General features: G+C 39.0%; 1 protein-coding gene across 1 annotated transcript; it reads left to right on the top strand.

Annotated features, from left to right (window-relative positions):
• Positions 1-796: 796 nt before the first annotated feature.
• LOC113044145 (synaptic vesicle membrane protein VAT-1 homolog) lies at positions 797-26,272 on the top strand. The gene is made up of 6 exons (XM_026203801.1): positions 797-1,246; positions 6,936-7,143; positions 15,590-15,760; positions 17,430-17,519; positions 19,390-19,631; positions 21,337-26,272. The coding sequence occupies exons 1-6, from the start codon at positions 797-799 to the stop codon at positions 21,601-21,603; spliced, it is 1,428 nt and encodes a 475-aa protein (XP_026059586.1). The 3' UTR covers positions 21,604-26,272.
• Positions 26,273-26,506: the final 234 nt, after the last annotated feature.

Genomic DNA, 26,506 nt, shown 5'->3' on the forward strand with positions numbered 1-26,506 from the left:
TAAATAAACCAACTAATTAACTTATGCAGCCTTCTGCTGCCAAATCACATAATTCTTGCTTGTGTGATTTTGCTTAAGTTTGCTTGTTAATTTAACATCAATTACAAATTCAGTATAGTCTGAAGTTTTTATGTTTTCATTTTTTTATTTATCGACAGATTTTTACAACAAAACATTTATTTCTATCTAAAAGCAGTATAAGTTGCACCAAATCACTTTACACCTGAATTATCATGAGAAAAAAACAAACATCTAATGCTTATTTAATACTGGCTGCATTTCGACTGTACACATTCCTAAAGAAGAATAATATTAATTTAAGTACATTTAACGCCAGAATTCCTCTCATTCTCTTGTGTGAGTTTCAGCTGACTATAGTAAAAACAGCTTTACTGCATTTACTAAATTGAAGTCAGCACAGCTGCTTGTCAGCACACAAACTCCCGCACTGGACTCTTCAATCCATTATTCTCTCCCCCTCCCTTAAATCCATTTCTCCGGGCTTTGCAGCTCGCCACGCCTCGCCTCGCCTCGTTTTTTCTCAATAGTTGTCAGAGCCTCGGGTCACTCACTCACTAGTCGTCGTGAGGCATCTTCCACTCCCTTTCTCTCTCTCTCTGTCTCCCTGTCCTCCACCTTCTCAGGCTCCAGCATCCTTTTAGCAAAGGCTGAGAAAACCGTGGACGGCGAAGCAGTTCGTATATACCTAAGTCGTTTGAGCTCTGCATTATCCGCCTGAGTGAACCAGTAACACCAACACAAGTCTTTTCTCAAGTTCTCGACCCAAACTCCGACCATGTCCGGCGAAGACGCACCTGCCCAGCAGCAAAACGCCGAAGAGCAGAAGCAACAGCAGCAGGCGCAGGAGGAGACCAAGACGCCCGCCGAGTCCCCAAAAACCGAGAGCAAACCCGACCCACCTCCCACCAGCGCGTCCACCGAGGCCGCCGCCGACACCCCAGCGCCCGCCGCGGAGAAAGCCCCAGAGGAAGACACGTTCAGCTACCGGGCTCTGGTGCTCACCGGCTACGGCGGGTATGATAAGGTGAAGCTCCAAGTGAAGAAGGGGAAACCGGCTCTCAAGAGCGGCGAGGTGATGGTGCGCGTGAAAATGTGCGGGCTGAACTTCGCAGATCTGATGGCGAGACAGGGACTGTACGACCGGCTCCCGTCCCCGCCGGTAACCCCGGGCATGGAGTGCTCCGGGATCATCGAGGCTGTCGGTGAAGACGTGACTGACAGAAAAGTGAGTAAACTCATCGCTTAGTTCATTTATACAGCCATTTATTCGGTAAATGTTCCTTCTCCGGTGTTCATTTTATTGCCCATCCTGCATCTTTTACGCGTTTGTTATTACTAAACATGTTATGGAAATGTTTACACAGTGTTTGTCATTATGTATACCCTTTAACGCTGTGCACAAATAATGTCAGTCATTCAAAGAGAACTCATTCTCAAAGTCCTGTCACATTCACTCGCCACCGGAGACAAAAGAGGAGCGGGAGGGGCACCGATAGCCTCACTTCACAATCACCGGAGCTCTTGTCGCGCTGACCCGAGCAGTGGGCCGGAACGACAAACGTTCACGGGAGAGCGAGCTTTGCTTCTATACGCGGCGAGCTGAAAGTAACAAACCGTCCGATGATACTTTAAATATACACAGTTATGCAAACACTTTCCTCGCTGTAGGCAGCTGCGTTTCTTCTAATGGACGCGTTTAGTTTGATCGCATGAGTGTGGACGGGACCACCGCCCCTCTTTCTCTCCGAGAGTCGCACCTGAGACGCGCAGCATCCTCACGCGCGCGCGCGGCTAATGCCAGACGCTTCTGAAAAGTAAATAAATCACGCTTTCGGTGGTTTTAATTAACTTTTAGCAATTAGTGCGAGCAATACCGGTGTCAAGTGGGTGCTCGGAAGACTCCCCACGCGCAGAAAAAAAGGGCGAGGCGCGAGTGGGGGGGGAATGCTAATCGCACGCGCCCTTTGTCATCTGCCTCGCGCATTGTGACACCGACATACACTCTGAAATCATTCTTGCCAGATTTCTTCTTCTTCTTCATTTTGGCCTCTTTAAACAATAATTCAAGTTTTTGTCAACGCCTATTTTTGTAGCCATAGCGCCAGTGCAATGCAATTCCTTATTATATCCATATAAATTATAGCTGGCCAGCGGATATCAGTGTGATTATTATAAATGAATCTAATTCTAGGGTAAAAAAAATTCAGCTCCATAGAAAACAGTGGAGTCTTGGTATGACGTGGACTAATTGACTTTCTATGTGCTCCATGAGAATAAATCGATGAGTCATGCCTGGTGGTCGCTGCGCTGCTCTCCATGGCAACACATCATGGCAACGTCATGCACCGGCTCTGTGTGAGAGTTGGTTGAAAGGATTTGGTGTTTGTATTACCGAGAATAAACCTGTTTAATGAGAACCAGGGGAGGTAAGATGTTCAAGAATTGTGTGAAATGCTAATTAAAGCCTGAGCATGTGTTAACAGGAAAGAGAGAGAGAGAGAAAGTAAGAAGAGTGAGCACTAGGCGTTGGCTGGTGGGTGATGCGGAGGATGAAGATAATGGTTCAGCCCTACCTCAGTCTCATCTGTCACCGATATTGAATTTAAAAGGTCACCGTCCACCCTATCTCTCTCGCTCTTGCTGTTTCTGTATTACCATGTCAGCAAGTAAACAATTGCTGCTTCTCACATTCTGAGACCTGATAGTGCTTGGCAAAGCTGACATTGTTTGGTGAGCATGTGAGGTGAGGAATCTGCTGATTGTGGTGTCCACAAAATGACTCTTTCTTGGAGGAAGAGATTGAGAGACTGTCTCTGCATTATACAAATCTTCCTAAACACCACAGTAGAGGTGAATGTTGAAGGCTGTCACATCCTCTCACATGACCCGACAGATGTTATTCCTAAACTGCTCTCTTGTGCCCACTCTCTGTCTATATTAGCATTTTTGTCTTGAATAATTCATGTAACTTGTTGCTTATGCGCACACACAATATTTATCAGAGTTCTGCTGCGAGGATCAGATGCATCTGTTCACAATTATCTTCCTCTGGACCTCATTGTCAGCCTGGAATTTCCTCTCTCTCTCTCGCTCTCTCCCTCCCTCTGTGTGTGTGTGTGTGTGTGTGTGTGTGTTATTTGACAGATCGATGATAAACAGCGATGCAGTGAATATCAGTAAGTGAACAGCAGGGACACAAGCCACTATGGCTGAATCTGGTGGGGCTGTGTAACATTTCTTATCGAGAAACCGTTTCAACCATAAGGTTTTTGACATTGAAACCTGACGTGGTTTCAAGTACTCGCATTTAAGAGCAGTTTAACTGCATCGTAAATGAAGAGTTATGGGTTTGAGGCGTAGGCTGAGATTTGTTCAGTTAGCGGTACTATAAGAGCAATCAACATGTAAGAGCTACATCAATGTGGAAAAATAATAAAAACATACTCTAAGCCGTAATGTCTCAATACAATAAGAGAGGCAACAGTGTTTCACAATGTGCAGAGAGTGGTTACAGAAGTGGAAACAGTTCTGGTGCTGTGATGGAAGTATGACCTAATTTGACAATTGCAGGGTATAAACAGCGGATGAGCATAAAATGACTCTACAAGGCCAGTTTCATCAGGTGCAGCATAAAAACAAGCAGTAATAAAGGGCTAAACCTGATAAGTCAAACTGTGACTGCAGTACACTGCTGTGCATTTTAAGTATTTAAACTAAACTAAATTGAATACTTTTATAGTTAAATATATTAACAGTTCCAAAAAAAGTATACCTATTATATCTGTGTGAACATTATGGTGAAACTACTGCTGAATATGGTAAGTTAAAATTGCATTTCATATGAATGTATTAATGGAAAAAATATAATTTAAATGTAATAATTAATAGGGACAGTGTATATCTTAAATCTTCACCATTCTGGTTACCTTGTTGCCTTTTCTAGTTCATTTTAAATCCTGCAGGTCTGAAAACTTTGAAAATCCGAAGATTAAAAAAAATCACAGTAATCTCTGTTAATATGAGCTGCATGCAAGAGAATTATAAAATAATTGTGCTATTTAAAAAATAAAGCTATTTAAAATATCTTTAGGTGGAGGACAGCATGTTCACATCACTGGATATATCAACTTCCCAAAAGAATTTTATATCACCATAAAATAATAGCCTTTTCCCTGTATGTCATATTGTGTGTTTTTTTTTCTTTTTTTTTTGCAAAATAGCAATTCATTACAACTCTTTGTGGTTACCAGTTAACATGCCAGTGAAAACTAATTTCATAATAAGTAACATTAAAATAATAATTTTAAATATTTTAATATAATACTTTAATAGCATAAATATTTATTAATATCAATAAATGTATTAATAATGATGATTATTTCCTCCATAATTGGTTGCTATTCCGTAGATGCTTCTAATTTTGCTCAAAGGCACAGTGGTGATAATGCAAGATCGTGATCTCAATATCTCTCTGCCCCACGTGGGATTTTGAGCTGCCATCCTTTGTGTTAGCAGCCCAGAGCTTCAGCCGTTGGGCTACTGCCGCCACATACAAAAACAAACAAACAGATAAAATAGACCAAATCAGCACTGGGAGACAGCAAAGCTTTATGGAGCAGAATCCCGCTCATTTCCACAGCAACAAGATTAAAAGTTCGCCGACAGATGTATTGCATGAGCCAAATGCATTAGAGAGAGCCACTTTACCCTTCAAAGTGTGTTTGTGTGTATGTGCGTGCATACAGGACAGGAAGAGACTGGAGAGACATGGGAGAGGATCACAGGCAGTGACAGACATCTCACAAGACCTTCAGCTGGCCTTGATCTGTGCAATCTCAGCTGAAAAGTGTGTTTGTTTAGCGCAAACACAGAATACGAAGTTTGTGACACAAGTGTGACTGTTTTGAAAGTCTGAGAAGGAGAGAGAAAGAAAAAAAGAAGGGGATCACATGTCATGATCGCAGTTCCTGGCTGAGACTTAAGTGTCCATTGATCTGTGATGTGCAGAATGTCTAATTAAAAGAGAAAGAAAGCAAGACAGAGATGTGGAAAATGAGAAGAGAGAGAGACAGGAAAGACTGAAATCCATGAGGAGAGATGAACTGGGGCACAGACGTATCGGCTTGGGAGTAGTCCCGCTCTCTAATTGGACAGTAAAGACAAAGATGCCCATGCGTCCCTTGGGCCTATTAGACTGTGTGTGTCTTCCTGTCTGTGAGGGAAGCGCTGGGTATATTAGTGTTTGTGTGTTGCTTTTGAGAAAAGCTTCAGTGTGTGTGGTTCCTGAAACACCCTTGAACATTTGTGCAAGTTTGTGTACCCTTAAAAAAAGAAATAAAGCAATAGGTGGTTTTCCGTCCGTGTTTGTGTGTGTGTGTGTGTGTGTGTGTGTTGTCTGAAGGATCTCCCTCGTCCCGATGAGAGGATCTGATCTTTAGAAATGCAGAAAGACAGAAAGGGGGAGATGGGAGATGAAAAGGAATGATAGATGGAGAAAGAGTGATGGAGGAAGTGGGATGTTTATGATGCTAGTGAAAATACACAAGTGAAGGACGGGACATAAGTGTCAAGTGTTTTTGTGCATGTTACAAAGGTCGGACCAGTCAGTGTCACTGCTTTTATGAATTATGAAAATGGCTTAAAGGGTAAGCGTGCCATTTGTTGGCACCAGCAACACCAAACAGAATTGCAGTCTATTTATTTGAGCAGCTTGACCTGGGTTGGATAAAGTAACATTGGCTCAAGTTCAACCAACGATTTGAAAACATGGGCCATAATAGTGCAGATATTAGAATATTTAAATCCTTTAGAGGTATATTAGTGGTACTTTCTATTGCTCGTACTGATTTTGCTTCGTCCAACATGCATTCACCTTACAGTTGCCATGGAATTAGCATCAGATCTTTTCTTCTATATCGTGATGTACATCTGAAAAAAACAGTTTGTTGGAAAAAATAATAATAATTTGATTCTATCCGTCAGTTGTTGATTGGATGGAGGCCGGTCTGAATGCAAGCTTGCATTTCATTGCAAGACAGGGGCGGGGTTTCAAATAATTAAATGACTGGATTCCAGCATACTCCACCAGTTATGAAGTTTGGATTAAAAATCACAAGCTCAAAAAAAAAAACAAAAAAAAAAAAAAAAACATGCATGGATGAATCGATCTCAATAAGATCCAGGAAATAATCAAGTTCCATTTCACAAAATATTCAATTATGTATCATCATGTATTCAGACAAATAGATATTGTAAGTTTGTCTATGGAACAAACCACTGTAGCTCAATTTCAGCTGCACAAACAGACTAACGGTGGCTCAGATTTATGTGATACAAGTGTGCGTGTTTGCATTCCTAGTATCTCCTCATTCCAAAGGAAGTAGTGGAAGTCTGCTCAATGAGTTTCCTGTATCTGCGTGTGTATCTGGGGGTCGCCAAGGTAATTGAAGGATTTTCAGTTACAACTGATATTATCAAACATCTCTGAGTGGAGCACATTTATCTGCTCCAAAGATAAAGATTAGAAAAACAGGCCAGATGGCCAACAGGACAGGTTCAAATGTTTTGGTGAGGAATGCTAACTGTCTTGAAGGAGAATGACTACGCAATGTACACAAGAGATCTCCCAGATTTGTGCAGCTGGGCAAGACAAAAAAAAAAAAAAAAAGATTTATTAATTAATTTTTTTACTCCAATGCTGCGCGAAACAGCAAATCAACAAATAACCATGCAGATCTGATGAGCATTATCATCACATCTCCTCAAATGAAAGCTTATTGATGTATACTTAAGACTGTTGCAGGGCTGCTGTGGTGACTGTGGCATATAACACAGAAAGGCATATTGTTGCTGAAACATTCCAGGGCTGTTTTCCAAACGTTCCTTGAACGTTTCTCGGTCTTTCTTGTCTGTAGGTGGGTGATAAGGTCCTGGTCCTGAACCGGAGTGGTATGTGGCAGGAAGTAGTAGTGGTGGCGACCACACACACCTTCCTGATGCCAGAGGGCATGAGCTTTGAGGAGGCGGCGGCACTTCCTGTCAATTACATCACCGCCTACTTGATGCTCTTTGACTTTGGGCACCTGCGTCCCAACCAGAGCGTACTCATCCATATGGCTGCAGGTAAGTTTGTGTGTGTGTGTGTGTGTGCACTGTGAAGATTATGCAAATGCATTACTGGCTTCATAACAGGAATTACATGCAGCCTAATGCAGTTATATATTCATGAGCTGCAGCACAATGGACACATCCATCATGTGCAGGTGTGTGTAAGCATTTGTGTATATGGTTCTTGGAGCTGGCCAGAAGGGAACCATGGTGCTTTTTACAGTGGCAAGGGAGTGCAGCAGTGGTTTACATTTACTTGCGCGCACCCATCATCATTCGTGGGAGTGGATCAGTGAGCCCCTCGTGGCAATGAACTACTTCCAAGTGTTGCTCCTAAGGGATTTCTTCCACTCTGGGCAGGTGTTTGTATACGTGGGGTTGTGCTGGGAATCTGTGCTCTCTAAATAATGATACTGTAAATGCAGGTGTAGGATTGAATAGTTTATTAGGTCTCAGAGGGTATTCCTGTAGGTGTCAAACAAATATCTTATCCATAAATTCATACGAGCGTGCCCGTTGGCAGCCAATAAGTTTATAAACATTTAGACAATGTTCTGCTCGCAGTGCTCTGGTTGTACTGGAAAACGGTGATAGATTTTGTGATGATAGTTATTTGGTTAAACTGTGATTGATTACACAATTATTCACTTAATTATGCAACATTTAAAGTGATTAAAGGTTTTCTAGTGGGAATAGAATGGTGTGTGCTTGTTAGAATGTGTATGTATTGATAATTCAGTCTGGGAGTGTATTACAGTGTCAGATTTTTAAGTGTACACTTGTATTCATGAGGGCCTTTTTATTATATTTAAAAACCAAAGTGAGAAAAAAAATTATGGTGGTATCAATTTGAAAAACAAAACAAAATTCTAAGTGAAATCACATCTGTCTATGAGAGAGAATGTCAGGGAGACTAGTGGAACAGCTGGAGTCTGACTGAGGGGAGTAGCTAGATGCTTTAAAATTGCTGATAAAATCTGCAAACTTTGAACAAACTACTCTGGTATGATACGCCCTCCACATACTCAAGAAATACCAGCATTTAAAACCTGCCAACATCGTAATGAAAAGTACCGCATAGCCTTCTCTTGCCTGACAGCGCTGCTTGGAAACTATACATCCAATTCAAGTGTTTTATTAATGAAAAATGGCAAACTTGGTTCATCATTTAAATATTTGATGCCTAATTATTTATACTTGGTATTGTTTTTTTTAAAGCATAGTTTACAAAAGCTGAAAAAGCTAATGAGATTCTTTGTAAGACAACTGTTAAAACCATTGATTGTAAGTGTAATTAGAGCAAAAATAAATAAATAATAATTTTAGCCTACACTTTAGGGTTTAATGTTACATGTAAATTGACTGGGTCATGCTGTGTACAACCAATTAATTTCCTTATATTGGCCATACTGCCTTTCCACCATTTTGAACTTGATAAATGCTATGTTTGACATCGAAGCAAAACCTGGTAGGCATCGAAACAATGTGGATTTGAGCAATTTATACACAGAGCCACCTAATGATTGGTTTCATTGCACCTTCAACAAATTTTGTGCAAATATAATGGATTTTTTTTTTAATTCTAAATCATTTTAGCTGTAGCAGAAAAAGCTTCTGACCCTATCTCAGAATTGCTATATGACATACATCACTCAGTTCTTGCAGCTGGATTTTGTGTGTGTTTTTCTAGTGAAAATTCTCTGGGACTTTCAGTAGAATAAGCAAGTTTTTAGAAAGCTTTTTTTTTAAATAACCTGGTGGAGGTATTGCAGTTTAATGGCACATTTAAAAAAAACAATGAGCACAAAAAAAAAAAAAAAAAAAAGCAACAACACAAACTATTTGTCTAAATCTTACAGAAAACCATTCTTGAATGAATTGCAGCATTCAATTTAGTGGGACCGTTTATGTAAGAATGGATTTATGAATTGTATTCACAGGAATCAATTCTGCTTGTGTTTCATGAATGAGGCCCATAAACGACCTGAAATATTCTCATATTCGCTCTCTGGTGTGTGATATCCTGTGTGAATGCTTATGGACATATGCATCAGACAGTGTGGGTGTGGATGAAGCTTTGGCTCGGGGTGGAAGGAAATGCTCTCGTCCAACTGGAGTGTTGCAGAAATCAGAATTCTCAAACAATCACGAAAGCGTCTCCTTGAACCGCCACCACACCCTAAAAGAGAAAAGAGGGAATGTTTTAAGACAAAACTTATCACAAATATTTGCAGAGAAATCAAGCCAGAGCCCCCCATAATAAATGGAGGTCTCTGGAGTGGGGGCGTTAATTCCAGACCAGTCTGTAGTTATGTAGCACATCGTGTTTCTTGTAATTGTAACCATCACTCTTTGTTTCAGCTTGTATTATGTTATCTTGTTCTTGAGATTGTTTTTGTGTTTTTGTCTTGTTTGTGTGTGTGTGTGTGTGTGTGTCTATGAATGCTCAAGTGTGTGTGTGTGCTCAGGAAGCCCTTGGTATCTCAGTGCACAGGATGTTTTTGAATTCACTGTAAAAATGGAAATGTGTTTCCTCTGAGTTTCACTGACAGTGAGGAATGGCACTGCATTTTCATATGGAGCATGATGCATGATTTAGGTAAATAATGATGCATTTTCTTTAAAGGAATAATTTAGCTCAAATTTAAAATTGTTCTTAATTATAAGTTGATGCTTGTCATTCTTTTCCATTCAGCAACAGTGCAAGGGACCTGAAGCTGTCTGGTTTTAAAGCACCATAAATGTATCCGATCACAAACCGACATCGCTTAATATTGGTGTAAATGGGGTCCAAAACGTTTTGTGACTGGATCAATCAAAAGCATTTGAAAATGTGTGTGACTACAGAGCATCTGTAATGTAAAAGCGAATCCATCCTGATGCGTCCCATATGCCTACTTGTTCTAATAGTTGGTTGTATCTGGAAAACCTTTCAGAATGTCAATGCTTCACTAGTAAAATAAAACAAACATTACTCTCACACCAAAAACAGCATTCCAGGATTATAACATAGAGGAAGAGCAGTTGCCATCTGCTACACTTTATCAAATCGATTCCTAAAGATCTTTTAGAGTCCCCTTCTCCTGTTATTCTTGAAAGATTAGTTCATCCAAAAATGAATTCTGTCATCATTTATTCACTCTCATGTCATTTCAAACCCATATGACTTTTGGTTTCTTCTATGAAACACAAAAGATGTTTTGAGGAATATTCACTCTGCTTTTTTTCCATACAATGAAAGCAGGCAGTGTCCTTCGGCTGCCAATGTAGTCTAAATGAATGCAATGCAATAGCTTTTTGTGTGGAAAAGATTTGAGTCGTTTGTTGAAATTCTTCCCCTCAACCACACAGTTATTACTGTTTTGAATTAGTTTTTATTTTTATATTTTCAGGTTTCATTTTTATTTTATTTTAATCCTTTTATGTTTTGTCATTTTTATTTTATTCTATTTTGTTAATTTCATTTAATTTGTTTATGCTTTTCAATAAATGTGACTGATTTAGTTTGAGTTCACAGTGACAAAATTGCACAGCCTTAAAGTTTTATTTGCACTTTTAAATTTTATACTTGATATATCGCAATTGACGCTTTTATTTTTGGGTGAAGTTCTAAATGACCCGTATATTACGTTTACACCTCTAGCATTCCAGTTTCTTGGCTCTAGCTCACTCCCCTATAGGTTTAGACATTAAAATGTTATATAGTAGCTTAATGCTGATTTTATAAGCAGCCAGAACAAACCAGAGCAGAGTACAGCCTCTTCATTGTGACAGCGCCTCATGCCAAATACTACACCATTATCTGTCTGAATGGTTTGTGACTCACTTGAATTCGACTGACCAGTCACTATTATGTTACTATGTTTTATTTGGGTTGCTGGCCCTTTGCCTTTAGTTCTGATTTGAGATCTGTTTTGAAGAATTCGAGAACAAGATTCAGATACAAATTTTCCAGCCTCCTCTTTGAATCCTGTCAAACAGCTTGCAGTGAAACAAGTCTCTCTCTCTCTCTCTCTCTCTCTCTCTCTGTGTCCTCTGTTTGCACTGAGGGTGTGGGCTGAGTGCTCGTATGTTGGGAATCTGCAGTATTCCTCAGTGTTTTAGGGGAAAATTCACTCTCGCTAGAGGAGGGTGATACTGGAAGGGTAATATTGTTGTGGTCGAGGTTGTTGGCTGCCAAGTGTGTGTGCGTGTATGAATGTGTGGATAGAAGGAAGCATAAAGAGTTTACTGTGTGCGTTTCACCCTCGTATGTCCTTGTGTAAAATGACCTGATTAGATGAACATCGTGCATACTTTTCTTCAATAAAAACAATCCTAACAATGGAACAACAAATGGAATTAAATGGGAGAATCTGCTTATGTATCTATGGATTCTTTGTTTTTTTGCTCTCTCACTCCACAAACCCCGAGTCAGTTTGATCAGTGCACTTATATTTTATTCAGAAACGCTTTGTTTGGAGTGTTGCTGAATAAGTCTCATGTATAGCTAGACCTTTGACAAAACGACATATGGTCTGGTCCTCGGCCTCGCTGTAGCTTATTCTGGCCAATAACTGCCCTCTTGGACAGAAAGAGACCTCCTGAAGCGGTGGGTTTATCTGAAATGTAACACAATAACAGACCAGTAAGGAAAAAAAAAATCAGCCCTTACCACTGATAGCCTGTGTTAACACATTTAGTATATTATTGTTGGAATTTTTTTTATTAATATTTTTATTTATTGCTGTTGTTTTTTAGTTTTTTAGAAATAATTCATTAAAATAAAAAAGCTAATATATATATATATATATATATATATATATATATATATATATATATATATATATATATATATATATATATATATATATATATATATTTAGTATATTATTTAAGTATATTATTTAAGATAATATTTAGTATATTATCTTCTTCTTCTTTCAATTTTATATATATATATATATATATATATATATATATATATATATATATAATTTACATTTATATATAATTATATATATATATATATATATATATATAGAGAGAGAGAGAGAGCTGTCAATAGATTAATATTATTTTTTAACAAAAATTAATCACACCTTTTTTTTGTGATTAATGGCACACTTTGATAGGACAGGACAACATGGAGATGCCAAAAAAAATCTACATCAACCGCCTGCTGACTGCATACATCTACTACAGTACATGAATCCATTCAGAATAACTAACACATGACACAGCAACATACACATGACAAATCAAAACATTATCGGAAATATAAGGAATTGTGCTGTGCATAAATGCAATGTACATTCAGTGCATCAAGAACACTAAACACGCATTAAAGGTGCAATGTGTAATATTTACAATGATCTATTTACAGAAATGCAATATAGTATATAAAACTGTTTTCAGAAGTGTATAAATACCTTACTTAATGAACTGGTATATTTTTATTACCTTAGATTTGAGCTATTTCTATGTACATACACCACGGAAGTCACCACCATGTTTGTACAGTAGCCCTAAATGGACAAACTTCTTCTTCTTCTTTCAATTTTTTTGGCGGATGGCAACTAACTTTAATAGAGCATTACCGCCACCTGCTGGACTGGGGTGTAAACGGACCAACTGCTCTACAGAGCGTGTTTCCTCACTTTGTTGTTCTTGCTATAAAACATTGACACAATGATGAACAAGTGCATTAACATTCGCAATGCCTTCGATTTATTGAATAATTAAGTACATATAATTCCTCGATTTACCTTTTGAAAAGACATCTCATTGCTCTCAGCTGTCTTTAATGACGACACATCTTTACCTGTGTCGGCCACCGTAGCTTCTCTAAAGGGAGGAGTGAGTGGGGGACTGAGCCGGAGCCGCTAGATGCCGCTAAAAATTACACAGTGCACCTTTAATGTAAAAGGCTCACGCATGGTTACTGTACGTCTACTGTACACCACTGCAATCGTCTTTACCTTGATTGCAGTCTTCATCCATCAAACTTTTACTAGCGAGACAATGGTTCTCCAGTCACGTCTCATATGACCATACAGCAGTGGGATGTTGGCAATCCATATAGTCTGTACTTCACACATCACATGTGACGTGTGAGGTCTCGTGTTCTTCAGAGACAAACACAGAATATGAACGAGCTCATGGAACACACTGGAATTAATAATTAATTAACAACATAACGCAAGTCTCTGTTCCTTCTGCAATCTCTGATGTAATCAACCTGGTTTCATTTATATTAGCGCTGTTTTGGATGGATTGTATGAAGGCATTCGCTTCCTGGATCATTGGACTGAACTGAAAATGATCTAATTCCAAGCAGAGAAGCAAAATTGGGTTAAAGGGTTAGAATAGAAATTTTGGCTTCAGTAATTTTGCCTTAATTTCTTTAAATAATTATTAAGGATTGTAAAATTAATTGCATGCGTACGCGTTAACGCTGACAGCCCTAATTGTATATAAACAAAACAATTTTCTTTAACATATACATGCATGTGTGTGTACTTATATATACAAAATAAATATACCCAGTACACACACATATGTATTATGTAAACAAACTTTTGTTTTGGAAGTGATTATTTGATCAAAAATGCAGTAAGAACTCTAATACTGTGAAATGTTGTTACAATTTAAATATATATATTTTTCAATTCCAGTATATTGTATATGTATATATATACATGTTATTTAGATATAGATATAACTATATAAATGGATGACTCTAGATATTAGACTTAGGGTCTGAGGTAATTTCCCGTGACTGAAGCCTAGTGTGGCGTTCCTATATGTGCAGAAATAGAGAAATTCACACAAAAGACTTGGCGAATGCTCGAGACTGAGTGAGGGAGAGTAAAGTGCACATATTTTTGAAGATTAGCAGATATGAGCACACATGAAAGAGGTTAATTTTGTGTGTGTGTGAGGTTCAGGGGATCTCTTGGCAGCTCTACAGGTCTTGTGATCGGAGCTCAGTGGTCATGGGGCAGCCTGGCACTGAACCCCCCCCCCCACGAGGTCCAGGAGACACGGCGGGAGAGACAGCAGGTTAAAAAGCATGATGTGAAAGAGACGTGTGTTCTCATGCATTGTGAGCTCTCTGACAGAGAAAATGGCGGCCCTGCTGCTTTCAGAGGAACCAGCTCTTCCTGAGTCACCATGGCAACACAAACTTCATTCACTAGCCAGTGAACGAGGGAGAGGAGGAGAGGGCCAGTTTAATGAAGTGATGGGACAGAAGAAGACACCGTAGACGAGCACTACAGAGATTGTGTCGCCCCTTACTCAACTCTGATCTGATTTATTCTGACGGAGGAAAAATGTATAACTTGTATACATGATTTTATTTAGCTGTGTGTTGTGGTGAAATATAATTAATACACTTTCTACAGCATAGTGGGAGGAGAAGTAAATATTCCCAGTTTTTACACAAATAAGAGTGTTTGCCTGTATCAACCTCAACTATGCAGCTGCTATTAGTGTTATTGTACAAATGTTTATCAGGAACTACAAATCATCTTTTCCCAAACTAGCTAGGCTGCGTTGATTTGTAGGGATTTATTTATTGTTTTGCATGCCTGCTAATGCTTATTTATTTATTTTTTTATGAATTTGGTCTTGTCTCCACTGTATTTACATGCTACTCATTGAGCTCAGTGGTTTTTATTTAATATTTTATATATAAGCATCTGAAAATGTTCTACTTTTTTTCTTTAAATTTTTATTTTGTCTCTTTACTAGGTTACGTTTTTGTATGCTGTTACTCATTCTGGCTTGAGTTTTATTTTATTCTTTATTTTATTTTATTGTTTTATTTTTATTTATCTAATAAAAAAGGTGAATTCCTTGCTCTATTTTGTATCCTATTCATCACAATTGCCAAGTAAAAGCGTGAGTGTGTTTGCAAGCACGATTCATCACAATCCAACGCCTAGAGCACATGATGATCAAAATGTATGAATATCACTGTATGTATGCGCCCTCATAATTTTGTCATTAGATAAGCTTTACCCTTTATAGGTTCATGCTCTAGTGACCTTTAAGACCCAGCTTTGCCTCTCCCTTTGAAATGCATTCAAAGCACACAGTAAAAATTGAGATTAAATGGATCTGCTCACAATCTGTGTCTGATGTGAATGGCATCTTTAAGACATTAGATCCCAGACAGATCTCATGATTGGTGACCTGCTGTCCTGAACCCTTGTCACTAAAAATACTATGCTTTGAAATGACTTAAAGATGTAATCCATTAATAAGTTGATTAATATTATTAGCCTTTGAAACCACTTGCAAGTTGAACCAGGATAATGGGATTGCTTCAGTGGTATGTACATGTCTGGGTGGGTTTTGTCCTGCCGTACCCTTTGCTCACAAGGTTCTGCTCTTTTCTTGAGATGGAAACTGCTGGAAATAAGTTGTGTTCAGGGTTCTTTTTGTCTCATAATTCGTTTTGTTCCCTCTCTAGGTGGGGTGGGCATCGCTGCCACTCAGTTGTGTAAAACGGTGAATGATGTCACAGTGTTTGGCACCGCCTCGGCCAGCAAGCACGAGGTCATCAGTCAGGGGGGAGTCACGCACCCCATTGACTACAGGACACGAGATTATGTGGAGGAGATCCGTAAAATCAGCCCCAAAGGTGAGCAATGACAGACACTGAAAACCAGCTTTAAGAATGAAAGCTATCATTTAAAAGTTTGGGGTCAGTAAGATTTCTTTGAAAGAAATTAAATAATTAATTAAATTGATCAAAGTAACAGTAAAGACATTTGTAATGTTACAAAAGTTTTCTATTTCAAATAAATGCTTTTTGGTTTTTAATTTTCTATTCATCTGAAGAATCCTGGGGGAAAATGTATCCCAGTTTCCACAAAACTATTAAGCAGCACAAGAAATGTTTCTTGATCAGCAAATCAGCACATCTGAAGTAATGATGCTGAAAATACAGCTTTGAATTACATGAATAAATGAACATTGAAAACTTATTTAAATTGTAACATAATTTCATAATTGTACAGTTCTTACTGAATTTTTGTTCAAATAGATGCAGCCTTGGTGAACATAAAATGCTTTTATTACATTTAGTATTAAAAATCTTACCTACCTCAAACATTTGAACAGTAGTGTATCTGCGGTTAATAAACTTGTTTTAAGACCACATGTTTATAATTCAACAATATTAAATGCAACATGTTTCCCCGCTGGCTAATCACCACAAATAAATCTATATAAATAGTTTCAGTTTGTTGTTTTTGCTTTGGGTGCTATGTGTGCAAATAGCCTAGTAATTACATTGCAATAAAAGACACAACAGAAATCTGACATAATAAGTCTAAAGACTCCCTTAAGAAGTTCTCAATAAGGCGTTGTGCTTCGCTGTTAGCAGATCATTTGTGTATCTTAAACATTGAAGTACATCTGTCCACTCTGCCTTTCACATTTGTGCTTTTTGTTTTTTTTTGGTTGTGTATCTGATGTGTATATTGAGGTTTTGTTGTGTTTGTGCGTTGAGTCAGCTGTAAGTCTTAACACACTGTCCGATAAAATGTTTTTTACTCTTTTTATCTTATCACAAAAATGTACAAAACAAATTCCTTCCTATTTTGTTTAGCTCTTCCACGACCGAACATTTTATTTGATGTACTCCTCTGACGGTAACAGTCTTAGAAATGTAGAAACACAGTATCACATCGATGCATTCCACTCCGGTCAACACGAGAGCACTGTTAACCCATAAATAACTGTTGGGTAAGAAACTTCAATCAGCAATACACTGATGTGCTGAACTCGCTGTAGCAGTGGAGCTTTAAAAAGGAAGAACTTTTGTTTTACAAATGATCTAACAGCTAAAGCAACAGGCATTGCTAATAACCTCAAAATAATAAAATTAACATTCTTAAAAAATAAAGATGTTTTGATAAATAGAAATATAGAAAAATATAGAAATATGTTAGGGTCAATTAAAGTCTCTCATGCTCACTAAGCCTGCATTTATTTGATAAAAAAGAGGAAAACAGTAGTATTACCAAATACTATTACAATTTAAAACAAATGTTTTCTGTTTTAATGTATATTTAAAATGTATTTATTCCAGTCTTCAGTGTCACATGATTTTTTATGTGTTAATTAATGAAAGCCACAACATTTATTTGCACAATATTCACTTATGTTTCACACAAAAGTATGTTAAAACAAAACATGCATTCTCAAATTACGACTGTTATTTGGCCGAGCAGGTACAGTTTTATTGATAAACTGCATGTAAATAAATGCATCATTCACCAGCTGTCTTTCTGCCTCTGTTTTAGGCTTGGATATTGTTCTGGATCCTCTCGGAGGCTCTGACACCCATAAGGGCTTCAACCTACTGAAACCAATGGGGAAGCTCATCAGCTACGGTGGGCCACGGCAGACACCCTAAACACATTCCACTTGTCATGTCTTTTCATGTCACCTCAGCCAAATGCTATGGTTTCAGTCTGTAGGGCTGAGGTTTTGTTGGTTAAATTGAATAAAACACAAGTCTGAATAGCTTGAAAGTGACGTATTACAGTAAATCAACTTCAGTAACACAATACCCGGAACAAGACCACTTAAACAACACGCTGTCCTGAAGTCCCACCAAATTGTCTTAGTCCCTCCGTCTCTTTCTCTCGCTCGCTCTCTTCCTCTATCCTGCTACATCAGAACAATGGCTCCTCTATCTGACCCAGAACCCAGAATGTGTCCGAATTTAGCAGACTGGGTGAAGTCCAAATCACAGGCCAACTCAGAGCTGGCTTTGTGTGAATATGTGTATGTGAGAAAGAAAGACAGAGAGGGTTGTTATTGCTTTATGTGTATGTTTCCCCCTCTCTAATGGTATGATAGTGTGTCATTTACTCTAATATCCTTTGTCTTCCCAATATGTGGCTAATGAACCACCTCTGAAGTGAACACAGAGAGCGATGGTTAGACTTAGAAAATGAAAGAGAGGACTTGTGCGAAATGAAGAGGATAATCGTGTGGAGAGACTCTAAAGTGACTGGGAGAAAACAAGCAAGGGAGTGACAGACATGTGAAGCGACGCGAGAGGATGTGCGGACAGTGAGCGAATGAAGACGGGTCAAAGAGTGCAGTGTTGGAAAAGGGAAAAAGCGAGCAAGAAGGAGGGCCAGAGAGGCATGTCATTCCTCTGTAGATGAAGAATGCTCACTGTGGGAGCCATTAAGCAGTCGGTCGGTCAACCGCACACACATTTTACATGCAGAAAACTCCACACAAATACCTATTGATGCTTGGGGAGCATGCTCAGAGTTCAAACACCTCGCACACACACACATGCTAGGACATGAGATCGGGTGGTAAGATACTAGAAACGTGTTGACTGCTGGAGAAACCATTTATTCTGCTTTATGTTGGGATGTTTTAAGTTATTTGCTTGTGAAGGCAGTGAAGATGCATTGAAAAATAGGCACATACAGAGCAGGATCTACAAAAGGAAGAGCTTGTCATTAATTGGTGCGAAACAGTTTTGGATGGTTTACTAGTGTAGCTGATAAACCAAAGTTTTATACTTGTTGAGAAGCTTGTTTTATACTTAAGAAACTTGTCGTTATTTTGTTATGAATGATATATTTGTTCTGAATTGGAGATAAAAATGCCTTTCAGTATTTAATTCACAGATTTATCCAAAACAGACATTGAGATATGGTTATTTAAAATATAAGACCATTCCCATATGATATCGTAACACTCACCAAGGCATTTAATAAAAAATACAGTAAAATGGTAATAATGTGAAATATTATTACAATTGAACATTTTCAGCATCATTATTCCAGTCTTTGTCACATGATCCTTCAGAAATCATTCTAATATGCTGATCTGGTGCTCAAGAAACATTTCTTGTTCTTTATTATGATCAGTGTTGTAAAGAGTTAACCGCATACTATTTTAGTAGAAACCATGATAGCATTTTTCATAATTATTGAAATTTCAAAAGAGCAGCGTTTATTCAGATTATTTAATTAAGCATTTATAACATAATAATTATCTTTGATCAAAAGTTGCAGTAATGTATCCTTGACGTGTTAATATCATAAAAACTTTTGATCTGTAGTGTATATTATGATATTTTCTGTTACCATGATACAATGCTGTCAAAACATTTTATTCATATCCCCCATCCCATAAATCATATTTATATCTTGTTGAGAATTTAATACCTGGATACTGACAATGGATCCAAACCCCTGATTTGAATCTGTGTCCTCTGTGTTTGGACAGGTGCTGCGAACATGTTGGCGGGTCAGAAGAAGAGCCTGTTTGCGGTGGCCAAGACCTGGTACCAGCAGTTCTCCGTACACACCCTGAGCCTGATCCAGGGGAACCGCTCCGTGTGTGGATTTCACCTGGGGTACCTGGACTCTGAGACCGAGCTCATCGCTCAGGCCATGGCAGTTGTTGTGGACCTGTACAGACAGGGCAAGATCAAGCCCCGAATCGACTCCACCTACCACCTAGAACAGGTGAATGAATGAGTGTCAGACGGAGCTCATTTTAACTTATGTGTGGGAGTTCTTTGGGAAGAAAACATGAAGGGTGTAATTATATTTGGGAAGTTCAAATCCATTGAGATTCTACCTTGAGCAGATGAATATGCGAGGTTGTTTTTTCACGATCATCACCTCAACCACCAGCCAAGCCTTGTACTCCTTCCTCGCTTTGATCAGTCTTTCTTGCCTCGTTCCTCACTTGTTCTTTCATCCATCTCTCCCTATTATTTCTTCTCCTTTCTTATCTCTCCTGTTGCTATGGAGATGTCTCTTCCCGCTTACAGTAAGTGACTGCGAGCTGATGCTTTTATGACGAACTGGGGTTTTATCAGCCTCGTCAGACTTTGGTGCTAAAGAATTATGGCGTGCTTTCAGATTGAGCTGAACCGAAGGCTTCACAAGACTTCAGCTAATGAGAAGAAGAGCTGTTTAAGTGCTCTGTGTATGCTGGTAACTCCATCTCCCTGTCCTTCACTCTCATTTCCCGTCTCTTTCTCTTCCCTCAGTCTGTCCACAAGTCAATCGTCAGGGCCAGGTTGCTTTTCCCCGTTGCTAGGAGATGGCTCGCTGTTGCCGTGGTGCTGGTTGTTAGGTAGAGTGGTAAAGGAGAGGTGAACTGGTGGGGGCAGAGAAGGAGACGGGTGGATGACCAGAGACTAGATGACATGTTAAATCTTCAGTTTAGCATTATATGGTTGTAAACTTAAGATAGGAAGTTATATTTACATTATTGACATTAAAAAACTGTAGTTGCTGAGCTGAATATCAAATTTGTATATAATTATTCTTTATACTAATACAAATATTTCTTTATAATAATTAAATTGTGATATTAAGTATGGAATACATTTAAATTACATTTACATTACATTAACGTTATAGAAATCGTTAAATTTTTTTATGTAATTGTATCCCTCTTTATATGTATGTGTGTATCATAATTTTAATATAAAATATAAACAAATCATTTTATTCATTGTTATTGTTGTTTATGAATTATATTTAATATATTTATTTATTATTATTATAATTATTATTATTTTTTTTTTTTTTTTTTTTTTATTAAAGCCATACTGTTATTTGAGTACTGGCCATTGAAGAACAATCATAGAAAATATCTGAAACTATATTAGCTGATATACAACCATTTTGAGATTATCGCAGTTTGAAAATAGGTGCCAATGAAGAAATTATAATTTTCAGTTCTGAAATAAACCGACAGCTTTTTTTAGTAAATAATGTATTTTTCTGTTTTTAAACCTTTTTAAAGGTGATTTGCAGTAAATATGGGTATCAGAATTGGAGTTTTGTGTATTGTTTCCATATCCGTTAACTTTAAGGCCATCTAGACTTATGGTACCTGGGGGCACTTCCAATTTTTTGTAAAAAAAAATTAAAATGCTCTTTTAGCAAGTCACAATGGTGTAAATCTAAAGGTTTGTGGCTAGAGGTAATCAGCCACCTGACTCTCTAGCGTAAGAGTTAGACCACCAAATTGGAGACATGAAGAATCTCACAAAAGGGTGTTTGTGTGCGCGTGAAGTTCAGTATTAAATCAACTGTCAACAGCTTGTTAGATATTCTTACCACAGCAGATGGCCAGTCAAGCTGCTCTCTCTGCTGTTTCTCATCCGCACCCTTACCAATCTCTCTCTCTCTCTCTCGCTCGCTCACTCAGGTTGGTGATGCCATGCGTAGGATGCAAGAGAGGAGCAACATCGGTAAAATCATCCTCACCACTGAGCCCATGAAGGAAGAGGAGAAGAAAGAGGAGGCCAAGAAAGACGAGGAGAAGAAGAAAGATGACAAGAAAAAGGATGACAAGAAGAAGGATGACAAGAAGAAGGACGACACCAAGAAAGAGGAGAAGAAGAAGGAAGAGGCAAAGAAGGATGACAAGAAAGCAGAAGAAAAGAAGGAAGAAGCCAAGAAAGAGGAGAACTGAGTGGAGAGAAACATTGTGGATGTTCTTTGTGTCTGTGTCAGCGGTTTGGGAGTGGTCTGACTGTGTGTGTGTGTGTGTGTGCGTGCGTGTTTGGAGGGGTGTATAGTGTAATTAGCTTAACCCCAGGTGATTCCGGACATTTAGACCTGTCTTTCTGCAATCAGTCAATCAACAGAATTCACACACAACTTACATTCTCAAACGCACCCACACACACACACACACACACCAAGGGAACACACCACTTTATTGTTGTAGTAACCCGGGAGAATTTATTCCTGGTTCTGTTGCATCCTTTCTTACTATTTCGAATGACTGCATGCCACCGTGTTAGGGCAGTATTATCCTTTTTATAAATATCACCTCAGTGTTTACTCAACCAACGTCTTTAATTATATAACAAAATAACCTTATTCTGCACCCTTTCAAATCGTACTACCATATCCTCTGGTATTCCTGCCAAACTAATGCACTATAAAAATTATTGTATACCACTGAAATATTCTTTGTAGATGCAAACCAAAAACCACCTTGTTCACTCTACACCCCTCCGTGTGTTTGTGTATCCGCCGTGAGATTGGGTTTTCTGTTCCCTTTTCATCTCTGTTCTGAAGTGGGTGCTCTTGTTTGATTGGCCATACGTCATCAAAAGTGACACATTTTTTTTCTGCCCACATTGGCACACAAAAACAAAAGCACCCACCTACACTCCCATTGTTTATGTTGTTTTCCCCTCATTGGACCAGACTCACTGACATGCACTCAAGCTCCACCCCCCCGGAGGAGTCAGGGTGGTCTGGGATTGGCCGAGAGGGACAAGAAGTTTCTTTCATGCGCACAAGTGTGCCCTGAACACGTCGCTGACGTTACTCCAGAAACTAACAAGGGTGTCTTCAGCTGATCATTGTGCCATGTCATTAAAATGGGGTAAGCACCAGGGTTTTAATGAGTCTAGGTTGGTAAGCAGGACCATTTATAGAGAGCATTCTCCCAGTCTTTTTCCCATCGTTTCACTTGTGTCAGATGTGGACTCTTGAAGACAGGAGTGGCCTTTCATTCCAGAACCTCCTCCAGGATTCCTCAGGATCCTGATGCTTTCTGCCCCTCGTTCCTGTGACGATCATGCTGACCTGCAGTTCGCATTTACATATGATCTCCACTCCGTCTCTCTCTCTCTCTCTCTCTCTCTCTCTTACCGTTCACTTACCCTTTTCGTCTTTGTGGTTGGCATAGCAACAGCAGTTAGACTAGTTAGGGATGACAGTTAGGTCTCACCCCCACATCCCAGATAGACACAAACATACAGCCACTCATATCTTCACAGCAGCAGCTTTTATACCATAAACTTTGTGGTTTTATTTGAATGCATTTAGGAATGTGGCTACACCCACCCTCTCTTAGACATGTCAATCAAACCCTCTGGCTCCTCCCCCTCCTGTTTTTCAGAGAGCAGTAATCTACTGCCTCCGTTGGTGATTTAAATGCATTGCAGTGCTATCATTCAAGTAATCAAGACACCGCTGACCGCTTTTTCTTTTCACACTGTGAGTCTGGTTCATTTCAGTGAGTGTTTATGTAAAACAAAACCAGATCCCCTCTTTTATATGTGTGTTTGTTGTGTGTGAGTATGTGTGTTTCTGTTTTTGACCGTCTGTCCTCAGGTTTGTTGTCAGATTTAGATTCAAATGTTCTTTCTTTCTGTCACTCTACCTCCCTCATGCTACCTTATTCTACAGTCTGGCATTTTAACTGTCTCTTTCTCTCCTCTTCTGTCAGTTTCTAACTCTCACCATCACTCTATTGAATATTCCGGCCCCCGTGAACGGCCTGCATTGGTCAGCTTGCACTTATAGGGAATGGTGGTTCCACACCTGATCCATTGCATCTCTGAATCCCGTCCGGGTTTTCACTCCGACCTTCCGTTTCAGTCACATTCTCGTTCTCCCACCAACACACTCACTCTTTATGCGCCTCTGAAACCAAGAAACAAGTGTTTGAACATGCATGGAGATGCTCAGAAGGCCACATTGTTTGATGCATGCTCGTGTTAACATAATCACTATGAGTGCAGATAACCGTTCAGACCCAGAATGCACTGGGGTGGGTGTGGAACAGTCAAACTAGTCCGAAGAGTCACCGTGTTTCAACTTACTGAATCACGATCTGGTTTTTAGTTTTGGGTCTGAGGGATTGAGTTTCAGTTTCTTGTTGTGTTCCACTAGTTCCTTTGGATGGTGACTTTAACTAACACTTCAGTGAAAAATATCCGTCCTTTTTGTATTTTGTTAGATTCTTTTTTTTTTTTTATGTTTGTTTGTTTTTGTGGTCTGCATTTCAGTAGTAGTTTGAGTTGGCTGCAGTTCCTCTAAAATGTGATGAATCATGTGATTTTCGTTGGTCCTGACCGAGTGTGCCAAACTTTTTCGTGAAGACATGACCTTCGCTATAACTGTGCTTACTGTACTGAAGAAACAAAAAAAGCAAAGAATGAAAGATGAAGAAAAAAATAACCTAACCGTCTGTGGTTTTGTCAAAATGGCCTTGCAGTAAAAGATCTTGAGATTCTGAATTCGCTCCTGTCGTGTGTGGTCGACTATGCCCTGAATATTATTGGTGCTGACTGATTTCTGACTTTTTTCGTTTTCCGCTAATGCTCGAATCCATGCAAAACCTCTCGTTCTCACTGTGCTTCAGTAGTAGACCAACACCAGATTGCCTCCACGCATGTTTACAGACGAAAGCATATAGACACACGTAGACAGTCCCCTATGGCCGTCTCAGCTCTGCTGTCCTGAAGGGCTGGGATCTCATTCCCACTGATCTGAAAACCCCCAGATTAGGTCTACTGTTGTTTACGGATGCACTTTTGTGTATCATGTAGTTGTTTGTAGGAAATTAGGCGTATTTTCTAAACTATGACTTGAGGTAACCCCCCCCAAAAAGATCCAGCAGCAGTCAGAAAGAATAAATGATTAATGTCTGTGTAGTTTTCCAAGATGTTTCGGGCCACGGCATTTGAAAGCCATTCGTTTTGTTTTTGTTTTTTTGTTTCTCAGTGAATGTACGGTATTTAATCGTGATCCTAAAAGGATAGTTCACCTAAAAATGAAAATTGTTTACTCCGCTTCATGTCGTTTTAAACCTGTGTGACTTCATTTGTCTGTGAAGCATAAAAAGATATTTTTTCCCCATGCAATGGAAGGAAGTCAATGGTAACCAAAACACTTTTGTTACCAATATTCTTCAAAATATCGTATTTTTGTGCAAAAGAAAGAGCCATACAGGTTTTGAATGACATGAAGGTGAGTAAATAATCATTTAATTTAAATTTTTGGGTGAACTATGGCTTTAACATCGAGTCCTAGAGTCCCGTTCACAAGCAAACCCTGCTGTGTTTTCATTTCCAGATGATCCAGCAGCGACATTCCGGTTCTGGAACTCATCTCGCTTGCTTATGACATCAGAGCGGCTGTCGATTTGGTCTCGTCCCTAGTTCTGTCTGCATTGGCTAAGGTTAAGCACCGTTGGGTCCTTTCAGAGACCATTAGGAGCACCCACACCCCAAAACACTGACATCTGGGCTGGGAATGCTCACTTTAAATCTCTCAAGGTTTAGACATTGTTACAGCATGATGGTTTGGAGTATTCTTCCTCTTCCTTTTTATTTTGGAGCTCACAACGGCTCCACAATGAGCTCAGCTGCAGGTGTGATTGTCTCTCGTGGATATGGAATTGTGCGACTGGGAGCCAGAGAGAGGCTCGGGTCGAGCCAAGCTGCTTCCTTCCTCAGTCTCTCAATCCAATAGCTTTCCCAGAGCAGGAAATGCTCCTCAGGTTTGTGGAGTGCAGAATTCCTGCTGCAAATGCAGCCTTGACCAGCGCTAAATCGCATCATGCCTAGACTTTATTTACAATGTTAGATTCACAAACGTAGCGCAGTTTGGTGTGACTACAGTGAAATGTATTTATTAATTTATGCATCAATGAAACCACTAATGAAATGAAGCTTTGAAAGGCTTTTAGCTCTGGATTTATACGGCAGATGTATTTGCCTTCTCTTTGTCTGGCACATACGAGAAACAGCGAGTCATTGTGGACTGTTTCCCACACATGCTTAGCGTAACAGGGATATTTTTGTCTTGCAAATCTACACTGCGCACATCACACCGTCTTGATGCACTTTTTATGTACATTCGGATGCATACTTATGCTAATAAAGAGACATGGTGATTTTGCAGATTTTTAAGAGAGATCTTGAGTCACGAAAGTCTCTGTTTGCACTCTGTGAATTATAGTTCCAACTTTCCTGCTTGGCTTTTTGACTGAAGAGCCAATCAGAGGCACCAGCTTGCATTCCTGTTCACTGATTGGTTCTAAATTCAAACCCCGCCCCTATCCTTCAGCATTAATACTCCTTCCCCCTCCACACACGTCAGAGAAGCACCACGGGTTGTTTGTGTTGTTGTTGTTGTTTGTTTCTCAAAACCCTCCATTAAAACTTTCTTCATTTAATTTTGAGAATCTGAAGTGCTGCTGTTTCTGTGCTTGACTCTGGGTTGGTTGGACTGCGTGTGGTCATGAGGACCGTAGAGTTCATAATGCTTCTGTGTGTGATGTGACCATTTTGCCTTACATGTTTTCCAGGACTAATTAAAGAGCATAACTAAAAGAGGTGTTTACGGAGTCGTTATTGAGTGGGGAGGTGCAAGATATGTTATACACCACAAATAATAGTTTTTCTTAGTATGTTTGCCTAGCCTTTCTTTCTAAAATCAAGACACATTGACACAAAAACTATATATATATATATATATATATATATATATATATATATATATATATATATATTTTAAAAATAAAATACATCCATAAATATCAGGGAATTTTATGCCAGGACATGGAA

Source organism: Carassius auratus, chromosome 3, assembly GCF_003368295.1.
Source record: "Carassius auratus strain Wakin chromosome 3, ASM336829v1, whole genome shotgun sequence".
Classification (NCBI taxonomy): Eukaryota; Metazoa; Chordata; class Actinopteri; order Cypriniformes; family Cyprinidae; genus Carassius; species Carassius auratus.

Excerpts from the sequence above, each read along its gene's own strand:
- LOC113044145 (XM_026203801.1), top strand. The coding sequence starts at position 797 with ATGTCCGGCGAAGACGCACCTGCCCAGCAGCAAAACGCCGAAGAGCAG. Across the intron at positions 15,761-17,429 it reads CCGTAAAATCAGCCCCAAAG|GCTTGGATATTGTTCTGGAT; the intron begins GTGAGCAATGAC and ends CCTCTGTTTTAG. Across the intron at positions 19,632-21,336 it reads CCACCTACCACCTAGAACAG|GTTGGTGATGCCATGCGTAG; the intron begins GTGAATGAATGA and ends TCGCTCACTCAG.